The sequence below is a fragment of the Microtus ochrogaster genome, linkage group LG2 (assembly GCF_000317375.1).
Source record: "Microtus ochrogaster isolate Prairie Vole_2 linkage group LG2, MicOch1.0, whole genome shotgun sequence".
In the NCBI taxonomy this organism is placed as follows: Eukaryota; Metazoa; Chordata; class Mammalia; order Rodentia; family Cricetidae; genus Microtus; species Microtus ochrogaster.
Window position 1 is genome coordinate 50,792,721 of NC_022028.1, and position 10,497 is coordinate 50,803,217.

General features: G+C 49.3%; 2 protein-coding genes across 3 annotated transcripts in view; one reads left to right on the forward strand and one right to left on the reverse strand.

Annotated features, from left to right (window-relative positions):
* Positions 1–3,222, reverse strand: part of Tbc1d22b (TBC1 domain family member 22B) — a 56,268-nt gene extending 53,046 nt beyond the window's left edge. Inside the window, exon 1 of the mRNA XM_005360322.2 lies at positions 3,028–3,222. Within this exon, the coding sequence (XP_005360379.1) occupies positions 3,028–3,083 (56 nt within the window). The 5' untranslated portion in view covers positions 3,084–3,222. The remainder of the gene's footprint in view (positions 1–3,027) is intronic.
* A 141-nt stretch (positions 3,223–3,363) lies between these two features.
* The window catches only part of Tmem217 (transmembrane protein 217), a 34,447-nt gene continuing 27,313 nt past the window's right edge, over positions 3,364–10,497 (forward strand). Inside the window, exon 1 of one of the 2 annotated variants that reach the window (XR_001229234.1) lies at positions 3,364–3,440. The gene's annotated coding sequence lies outside the window, so the exon portion shown is untranslated. The remainder of the gene's footprint in view (positions 3,441–10,497) is intronic. The other variant, XM_005360324.2, reaches the window with a different exon arrangement.

Here is a 10,497-nt window from a genome sequence, read left to right on the forward strand (position 1 = left end):
GGGAGGCAGAGGCAGGTAGATCTCTGTGAGTTAGAGGTCAACCTGGTCTACAAGAGCTAGTTCCAGGACAGGCTCCAAAGCTACGAGAAACTCTGTTTCGAAAAACAAAAACAAAATAAATAAATAAATAAATATTAAAGAGCCAGGCATAGTAGGAGTCCAGGGGAGGCAGAAGCAAGCAGACCTCTGTGAGTTCAAGGCCAGCCCAGATCTCTGTAGTGAGCTCCAGGGCAACCAGGACTAAGTAGTGAGACTCCGGCTCAAAACAAATAAAGAAAATTGAAGGAAAGCTTTGTTTGCTTTAAATTAGGGCTATTCTAACTTCTCTTTGTTGTCAGCAAATTCACTCCATCCGGGCCAAAGAAACGGGAAGTAGCAGGCCAGGCTTGAGCTTTCCTCATCTTTCAAACTACCCACGTGGGGACCCCTGCACTTGCTCACTCATCTGCCAAGCCAGGAGAGAAGGTCTCTCTTCCAGACTGAGGGGTTCAGAAGTCTAAGTCCATCTATGGAAGTGAGCACCTGCTTTCCCTGACACCCCTTAGCTCTGGGACTCTCAATTGTCCCTCACCAGGCAAGGTATTAAAAATGTTCATGGATCATGGCAACATTCTTATGCCTCAATGATAAACAAGAAAAAAGCTAATGGGGGGGGGCTGGGAAACATCCTTCTAAGTGTCTCCTTGCTCTAATAAAAGCAGTGTGGTCAATAATAGCTGTTTATGGTCCAAGTCTGAAGGACTAAACAAACCTTGTTGCGGTTCTTTACAAACGGGGCATTTCATTTAGCCTTCCCAGGAACCCTGAGGAAGGGTTTTTATTCCCGGTTTTTAGATTAGAAAACAGCCTGGACAGATTGGTAATCATACTGACAACAGAATCTGAATAACAACAACAATAATAACCTGAACTCCAAAGTTCTTGCCTCTACTGCTCTGTTTCAAAATGAGAAAGGAAACTGGACAGCAGTGGCGCACGCCTTTAATCGGGAGGCTGAAGCAGGCGGGCCTCTGTGAGTTTAAGGCCAACCTCGTCTACAAGAGCTAATTCCAGGGCAGGCTCCAAAAAACCCCAACACCCCCCGCCCCCAAAAAAATGAGAAAAGAAGCCAGAGGTCTGAAGGAACTGCAAATTCTTCCTATACAGCAAGAGTAATATTTCTGGGCCAATAAGAGGGCTCAGCCCCGGAGGCAGTGGTGCACACACCTCTAATCCCAGCACTAGGAGGCAGAGGTAAGTGGATCTCTGAGTTTTAGGCCAGCCTGGTCTACAGAGTGAGTTCCAGGAGAGCCAGGACTACACAGAGAAACCCTGTCTCAAAAAAAACAAAAGCAAAACAAACAAGATGGCTCAGCAGGTAAAGGTACTGGCTGCCGAGCCTGATGACCTGAGTTTGGTCCCTGAGATCCACAGGAAGAAGCAGAGAACTGACTCTCACAGACTGTCCTCTGACCTCCACACGAGCACGGTGGCAGGCACACACCCACACACATTACAAATGAAGTAGCAGATAAATAAACATAATTATTTGAAGCAGTACTTTTAAAAAGCTGACTTGCTATAGGTCCTGGAGAGGAAATTAAGAAAACAAAAGGCCATTAATGCCCCACATCTGGCGGTCAGAAGGCACGAGGACCACCCATCTCCCACTGCCTCACCACTGCTTCCTGACAGGACCGTTTTTTTCCACTGATCACTATCTAAGATATCAAAGCGTGATGATGATCCCGCCGTGGCAAACTCACAGAGACACAGCTGGAGAACTCGCTCAAGCAGGAAGGAAAAGAAATCAGTGGCAGGAAGTGAAGCTTTATCTAAAAACACAGAGTGTCACTGTACAGTGTGTGAGCACCGCCACCCCACAACTCCTTAATCCCACGCTACCTTTGCCATCCCTGGCTTTCGATTACGGTGTGCTGCTGAAAGCGGGCTCCTAAACTTTCTCCGTGTCTAACAAGTTCCACAGCCCACACTGACGCTCTCTTAGCCTCAATGGTAGAGTGTTTGCTTTGAACAGTGTGAAGAGAGACGGAGAGAAAGAGGGAGAGGAGAAGGAGGCAGAAGGGAGGGAAGGAGGGAGGGGAATTACAGGTCAAAGGATTCCACCTGAAGGAAGAGACTACATAAATCACTCAGGAAAGACAACATGTGGGGATCGGAACGTGACCAGACAGAAATGCTAACACTAAGTAGCTGTGGCAGGAAGAAACCATAAATTCTGTAGGGAAACACATACTCCTTTCACTTTTTCAAGGCGCCACCCCAAACAAACTGAAGCAGTAAACCAGCTGCAGACTGACAGACCTCCGAATGTCAACACACACCAAGAAGAGAAAGAAACACTAAGACAATCAGTTGCCTGGGAGGCCTGCTCTCCACCAAAACAGGACTGAAAGAGTGTAGTGCGTCTACACAAAGGGAACAGTACTTCTCGGGTGGAAGAGGTTAAACTGGGTTGCACAAGTGATTAAAAAAATGCCAAAGGAGTAACTTTACTCTCCATCCTGGGACCACTCTGCAATAATTTCTGAGAAAAGGGTCAACGCAAGACAAAGTAAGGTCAGGCTTGAGAATTCCCCTCACTTTCCCGGCTCACACCCCTGCCGGCCTGCCCCAGGCTAGCCCACTGGAACCCCTGGGGAGTCCAAAGGGGGACCCAGGCCAAGGGCCACCCCCACGCAAGCAGCCACCCGTGCTGTCGGTGACCCCGGAGGAGTTCTGTAGAAAGTAGGAAGCGGTGGTGCAGGTGGTCCTCCAAGGCCAGGCTGACAGCGGCAACTCCCCCAACTCCGCTGCCCCCACACAGGGTCCCCGGACACCTCCCAGCCGAAGTTCCCCGCCCCAGACCTCAGCCTGCACCCCACACCCAAGCCGGCCAGGCTTCTCTCAGAGACAGCTGCTCGAGCCTGGGCCACCCCGACTCCAACCCTCCGGCCTCGGGGGGCGCCGCAGGCCAGCGGGATTCGGGGATCAGGATGTGGAAGGCTCTGGGTCCAAGCCCCACTCCCCTCAGCGTCCTGGGCTCACCTCCCCGGCAGCTTGGCGCTCCTCTTCCAGAACTGCTTGCTGTTCTCGGCGGCCATTGCTCCGGCCCCGGGGGTAGGCCTGGTCGGTGGGTCACGGGGGCGCCCCGCGACAGGCCCCCGGGACCCCGCAATCTGAGGGCCAGCCCAGGCCGCTTCCCCGCCGCCGGTCACCCGCTCCCAGCTCCTGGGGGCGCCATCTTGGATGTGGGCACTCCCCCCCGCCCAGCGGCGTTGCCATTGGTGGGCTGCGCAGGCCGGTGGACGGATGGACCAATGAGAATCTGGGATCCTGCGGGCCGCTGAAGCCCCGCGGCTACGTCAGGGGCTGGGCACACAGGTGGGCCGGGGAGGCGGGGCTTCGATGGGCAGGAGGGCGGGGCTGAAAGTTCCTACTCAGTGGAAGCAGAGAGCCAGGTAAGGGAAGAAAGAAAAGGGAGATGAAGACTGCCTTTGACGGGCTAAGGTTCTGGGTGTCATTGGGGAGGAGGGGACGGTAATGAGATACCAGAACATTTATATACAGAAACCTTTAACCTACAAGTAAGGCCTCCTGTGATAACTGTAGACCATTTTTGAACGGCTCCCAACTCAATGGTACCCAGGGTTGTTACTCCCCCTTGTTCCCTTATGATCCCAATTTCTTAGAAGATATCTTTGGCTGTGGCCCAGGGTGGGTAACTGTTGCCTGAGCAGCAGTTGGCTCCTCAGAACCTCTCTCTCCTCTGCTAACTGAACTCCGTGCTTCAAGTGATATAATCCCCTCTTCGGGTCTCGTCCTGGTTATGAGGACGCAGATACTGAGAAACCATGCTGAGGAAATAGGACTTCTCCCTTCCAGTTCAGATTTCCAGTACCATGTCCGCTAAGGATGTCGGACGTCCCCAAGGCACCGATGAGGAAGATGAAAGATGAACCCCTTCCCTTCCCAATATCCTTAACTCCCCTTATTAATCAATTATAAATCTTCCTCTTTTAGATTCATTTTTCAATATTATTTTGATACAAAATGAAATCCAACGTTAGCGTGTTGTCCGTTTTGGCGCCATGCTAATGACTCCTCTTTTGGGGTGTTTCTGTCCTAGGGTGGGCTGGAGGAAAATGGAGGGAGGGTACTTCCTATTCCAAAGAAGTTTTTGTTCGGACAAGGGACTGTGGATCTGTACAGGTTGCCCACCCCATGCAACCACCCTATGGGTTCTAAATATTGAAAAGTTTTTATTTTTAATTACATTTATTTGTGCATGTGTACAGTGTGTGTGTGTGTGTGTGTGTGTGTGTGTGTGTGTGTAGTGTGGAGAAGGTCAAGTTGCAGCATTCAGTTCTCTCTTTTTACACTTAGGTCCAGGGAATCAAACTCAAGTCCTTGGGCTTTGCAGGAAGCCCCTTTAGCCCCCTGAGCCAGCCATCTTGCTGGCTTAACATTTTGGAGAATTCAGATAGGGTTTCTCTGTGTAGCTTTGGAGCCTGTCCTGGAACTCACTCTGTAGACCAGGCTGGCCTTGAACTCACAGAGATCCTCCTGCCTCTGCCTCCGGAGAGCTGGGAGTGTGCCACCACCGCTGGCCTTTTCTGTCATCTTACCTGCCAGCACTCTACACTAACCCCTGAGAAAGTGGAGACAATTTCCTCGGGGTGGAGGGATGGGGGAGTAGGGGAAGGGGACTGGACAGTCTTTGCCTCTCCTAATAACTAACAAGAGCGTGACTACGCCAAAGCTCACCTTGGGAAGCGGATGGGTTAACGAGGCTGACTTACATCGTGTGAGGGCTTAGCTCAGGAGCGTGGGCGACCCTAAACAGCCGCACTGGGAAGTCTGCATCAAGCATGGATGCTTGCTTCCCCATAGCCACCTGCATGGAGCCCTTTGCCAGCCTGTGTACTCTAGCCCCGCCCCCAAACCTCAAAACCTTGTTCAGTTAGGCCAAAACTTTGTTTGTTTGTTTTATTATGTATACAATATTCTGTCTGTATGCCTGAAGGCCAGAAGAGGGCGCCAGACCTCTTTACAGATGGTTGTGAGCCACCATGTGGTTGCTGGGAATTGAACTCAGGACCTTTGGAAGAGCAGGCAATGCTCTTAACCACTGAGCCATCTATCCAGCCCCTAGGCCAAAACTTTGTACAAATGACTGGGAGGATTATCTGGCCCCCCAGGTCAGGGTCCCAGGGCCTCCCCATCCCTCCCTGCCATCTAAGAGGGGATGTCAGCTGCCATCCGTGATAATCCTTTGCAAGCAGGTAGCTTAAGTCCTGAAGATGGTGGTTATTTGACTCTCAGGATAATGTTGTACAAGAGAAGAATATACTGAAGTCTTGTTGCAACTAATGCTATTGTCTTTATTTCTGTGATATTTTTTTCTTTATTTCTTGATATTTTTATGTAGACAGAGAGTGCTCTTTTGTTTCCTGGCTGCTCATACCCGAATAATCACACAGAATCTATATTAATTACAACACTGGCCAATGACTCTAGCGTATTCCTAGCGAGCTCTTACATATTAAATTAACCCATTTCTATTATTTTATATTTACCATGAGGCTCATGGTTTGTTACCTTTTGCTTCCTTGGCAGCTCCATGGCATCTGCCTCCTTCGGCAGCTATATGGCATCTCCTTGACTTCACCTACTTTCTCTCTATATCTCTGTTCAGATTTTCCACCTGACTTTACTCTGCTAAGCCATTGGCCAAAACAGCTTTATTCATCAACCAATAAAAGCAACACATATACAGAAGGACATCCTGCATCATTTTTATATGTATTTATTTTTATTTTATATATACGAGTATGTTGCCTTATGAATGTACTGGAACTGGAGTTCTAGACAGTGATGAGCCACCATGTGGGTGCTGGGGATTGAACCTGGGTCTTCTGGAAAAGCAGCCAGTGCTCTTAAGGCTGCGCCATCTCTCCAGGGTCCTTTGTCTTTGTGCTAAATGAACTATTGCTGGCCTTGTCGACTTTAGAGGAGCTGACATCATGCTGTGGATAGTACATGGCTGTAATTCTAGCGCTTGGTGGGGGCAGGGGCTGAGGGAAGAGAAGAGCTGCAAGCTCAAGGCCTGCATGGGCAGGGCTTCATAGCAAGATCTCCTTCCTAGAGGAAAAGGGGAGCTAAAGTCTGGTACATGTGTGGCATATGTATGTCTGTGCATGTGTGTGAATGAGCATGCAGTGAGTGCACATGCGTGTGGAGGTCAAAGGTTGATGTTTATCACTTCACCTTTTGAGCCTGCGTCTCTCCCTGAAGCTCACTGATTGCCTAGAATGTCTGGCCAGTGAGACATCACCTGTCTCCATCCCCGCTAGTACTAGGGTTACAGACAGCGCATGCTTCCACGGCCGGCACCTTAATAACTGAGCCATCTCTCCAGCCCCTTTGGTAACTTGAAGGATAATTTTCTTGACTTCTAGTTTTCTTTCCTTGGTGCTAGTTCAGAGTGTACTATCTTTTTGTTGTTGTTATTATTATTATTATTATTATTATTATTATTATTATTATTATTGATTTTTGGTTTTGCAAGACAGGGTTTCTCTGTGTAGCTTTGGAGTCTGTCCTGGAACTCACTCTGTAGACCAGGCTGGCCTCGAAGTCACAGAGATCCGCCTGCCTCTGCCTTCCGAGTGCTGGGATTGAAGGAGTATGCCCTCACTGCCCGGCTCAGGGTGCACTGTCTTAAAGCTAGCATCTAAATCATCTTCTCCTGCATAAACCACTTTATGCGTGGCCCTGTGGCAAGACAATGTCCACTTTGCAATTACTTATATGGTTTTAGAAAGGTTCTGGAATGTGGTCCCTGTCTTGGTCGCTTTTCCCGTTGATGTATAAAATACCCGACAAGGGCAACTTAAGGGAGAGAGGCTTGCTCTTGGCCCACAGCTCCAGGTTACAGTCGTCGTGGAGGGGTGAGGCCCAGGAGTAGGCGGTTGAGGCAGCTGGTCACATGACAGCCACAGAAAGAGATGGATGCTTGTGTTCAGCTCCCATCCTCCTTAGACAATCCAGTATCCTATCCTAGGGAATGGCTTCACCCATCAATAGAGTGGCTCTTCCTACTTAATTAGCCTTTCCCAGATAACCCCACAGGAAGGCCCAGAGGCCTGTCTCACCCGCCCCCCCCAGCACCCCTCAGGTTCTGTATCTCATCAAGTTCACAATTGAGACCAACCATCACACTCCCTGTTTTTATCATTATTGTTTTGAGGCAGGGTGTCAGGTATCCTGGGCTGGCTTTGAACTCCTGATCCTACTGCCTCTACCTCCTAAGTGCTGGGATGCGGGGCTATTACTAAGGCGCCTGCTTAGATGCTCCCTGTGGACTTGACATTTTGCTACCTGGAAAAGAAAGGATAATCTATGTACCTAGAATCGCCTCAAAGAATTCCTTCTTTAAAACCATTCATGAAATGTTAAATAACACTGATTCCCAAGGGGCATGTTTAACATTGCTCAACTCTGAAATGCCCTATTATCCCTGCTCTTTGTTCTCTCCACTTAATCCAGTTTTCTATCCAGGATTTCTTCCCAAAGAAAAGCCACAGTCACCTGATGGTAATATTTGAAATAATATGTGATAGGGGAGCCAAGAATATTGAACCTTTTCTCCCCACCTCCACACAGTCACCCTAATCTAGATGAATCGCACCCCTTTCATTTTATTTATTTATTTATTTAGAGATAGAGTTTCCACTATGTAGTCCTGGCCAGCCTGGAACTATACAGCGCAGGCTGGCCTCAGACTCTCAGAGATCTACTTGCCCCTGGGTGCTGGGATAAAAATGAGCACCACCACGCCCAGGCAATAATTTCTACTCAAGATTGGAGCCTGAACTTTGTGTATTCCAGGCAAGCACTCTCCCACGGCCTCCGTTGTACCCTATGGCAGACTTTTATTTTTCCTTGCTGCAACTTTGCTCCTTCGAATCCTGTTCTTCCCACAGAAGCCAAAGAGCCTTTTAAAATATAACTCACATCATGTCTGTCCCTCTGCTCATTGCCGGGGCTCCCATCACACTTGGCCCAGAGTGCAACTTCTGACCCAGACGTGATTGCACCTGCTGGGAGGGAGGGGGCAAGAGGTAAGTTACACAATGAGTTCAAGGGCAGTGTGGGAAACGCGAGGCTCTGTGTGTGTCTGTCTTTCTGTCTGTCTGTCTATGTCTGTGTGTGCATATGTGTGTGTGTCTGTCTGTCTGTGTCTCCATGTGTGTATGTGTCTATGTGTGTCTCTGTGTGTGTGTGTTTGTGTGTTTCTCTCCTCTCACCATGTAGGTCCTGGGAATCTAACACTTGGTGACAAGTGCCTTTACCTGCTGAGCCTTCTTGCCAGCCCCAAATCCATACTTCTTAAGGTCTCCGCCTTAGGAGTGGCTCCACGCATTCATCCCTCCCGCCTCATTTGACCCTTCCTTGCTCTCCTCTTCCAAGCACAGCGTCCATTGTCTTTTGCTGACTCTTGAACACTCTACCCCAAGACAAGGTCTTTGCTGTGACTGTTTTCTCTCCCCCGCATCCTGCAGTTAACTTACTTCCTTATGGCTTTCGATAGCCCATGCTCCCTTACCTTATGGCTCACCCTAGCACTCATCTTGGGCGGTGGTTGCACCACTCTGCTCTCTAGCCAGTGCTCTCCCGCGTGCTGAGGTTTAGACTTGTCTGTGACCCATTGCCACCCCTGGAAATGTGACCTCCATTAAACAGAGACTTGGTTTTGTAGCTTGCTGTGTGCCCAGCATCTAAGAGCTGTGGGTCACAGTTCAAGGGCTTTCTAAATGCTCACTGAGGGTGAGGATTGGAAGCATAAATAGTTGGTGTCTTTGGGTTCATGTTGTTTTGCATATTTTTCAAAAGACTTATTATCCGTGCATGTGTGAGTATACACACACACACACACACACACACACACACACACACACACGTGCACCGCATGCATGCCTGGTGCCCCTGGAGAACCAGAGTTCCATACAGGTAGTCACGAGCACTGATGTGAATGCTGGAACTGAGCCTGGGTTCTCCGCAAGAGCAGCAGGTGCTCTCAACCACCCACCGTCTCTCCAGCCCCAGTTTTACACATTCTCGCTTGGGAACGGTTGTATCCTTACCCCAAGAAGGCTGTACCTCCCTTACTGAAGACTGTAGAAGCTTGCACATCCTCTTGGCTGGAAAGGTCTTCATCCCATGAAGGCAGGGTCTTCCTCAAAGTTTTTGCAGCTTCCATAGAATGAAAGTGTGCTGTAGATGACAAGGGATGGAGGTTACCTGCCCAGCCAGGACATCACCAACCCTGTCTGTCAAAGGCAGCTGATGGCAGGCCCAGCAAGGTGGCTCTGTAGGTGATGAACAGCACTTACTGCTGAGCCTGATCATCTGAGCTTGGTTCCCGAGACCCATCAAGCTCCCGAGAGTTGTCCTCCGACCCCCACTTGCATGCTGTGGTGTGAGTGTACCACCCTCCCCACAAAATAAATAAGTCAGTATTTTTTTTTAAGTTTAAAGGAGCATGGCTACTGAGGCCAGATCACCCTTACATCCTTACGCATCGACCAACCTGAGTTGAAAAAATCAATGGTTTGAGGTTCCCAGGGGGTCCTAGAGCCCTTCTGATGGATGTCCTACACGGAAGGCACCATATATATTTTAACACATTTATTTATTTGAGCTGGGTGTGGTAATGCACACCTTTAATCTCTGCTCACGAGGCTGAGACAGGCAAATCTCTGTGAGTTTCAAACCATCAGGGCTACATAGTGAGATCTCATTTTTTAAAAAAGTGTATTTATGTGTGTGTAGACACACTAAAACACGAGCTCATGTCACAGTGAAGTGTGGCGACCAGAGGACCCCTGGGAGGGCTGGCTATCTTCCTCCACCCCATAGGTGCTGACTGAAACTGTGCCCAGTGCAGCAGCCCATGCCTTTCTCTGCTGGTCCATCAACAAAGACTTTCTCTCTTTCTTCTTTCTTTTTCTCTTTCTTTCTTGAAACTATAGCTTACTCTCAGTGTAGCCTGCCTGCAGGTAATTTCAGATAGGAGAGCCCACTGAAAGACAGCAATACAGAGAAAAGGCCTTTGGACTTCCAGAGAGATCGGAGGTGAACTTTAACTTCAAGGGGAAGAGTGGTGTGGCAGGAAGAAGACAGTGTAACTAGAGTTGACAGAGGGGAAGCTTCCCAGTGCATTGCAGGACATTGAACCTGAGCCTTAACCATGCAGAACCCTGGCCTCTGTGAGAAAGCCAAAGGTTGGACTGGGATTTGGGGGCAGGAGAGCCCTCTGAAACAGCCATTTCCCCTAGGAAGAGCTAAGGAAGAGGAATTGGCTCCGAGAAAGTGGAGTAGCAAAGCAAGGTCTTCCGGAGTAGAGAGGGTGAGGGAACCGCTAGAGCTTGGGGTGGGAGGGGAGAGGGGATCTGCCATTTTGTTGTCAGAAATTTATTCTAAAAAAGGAAGTTGGGGCCGGGCGATGGTGGC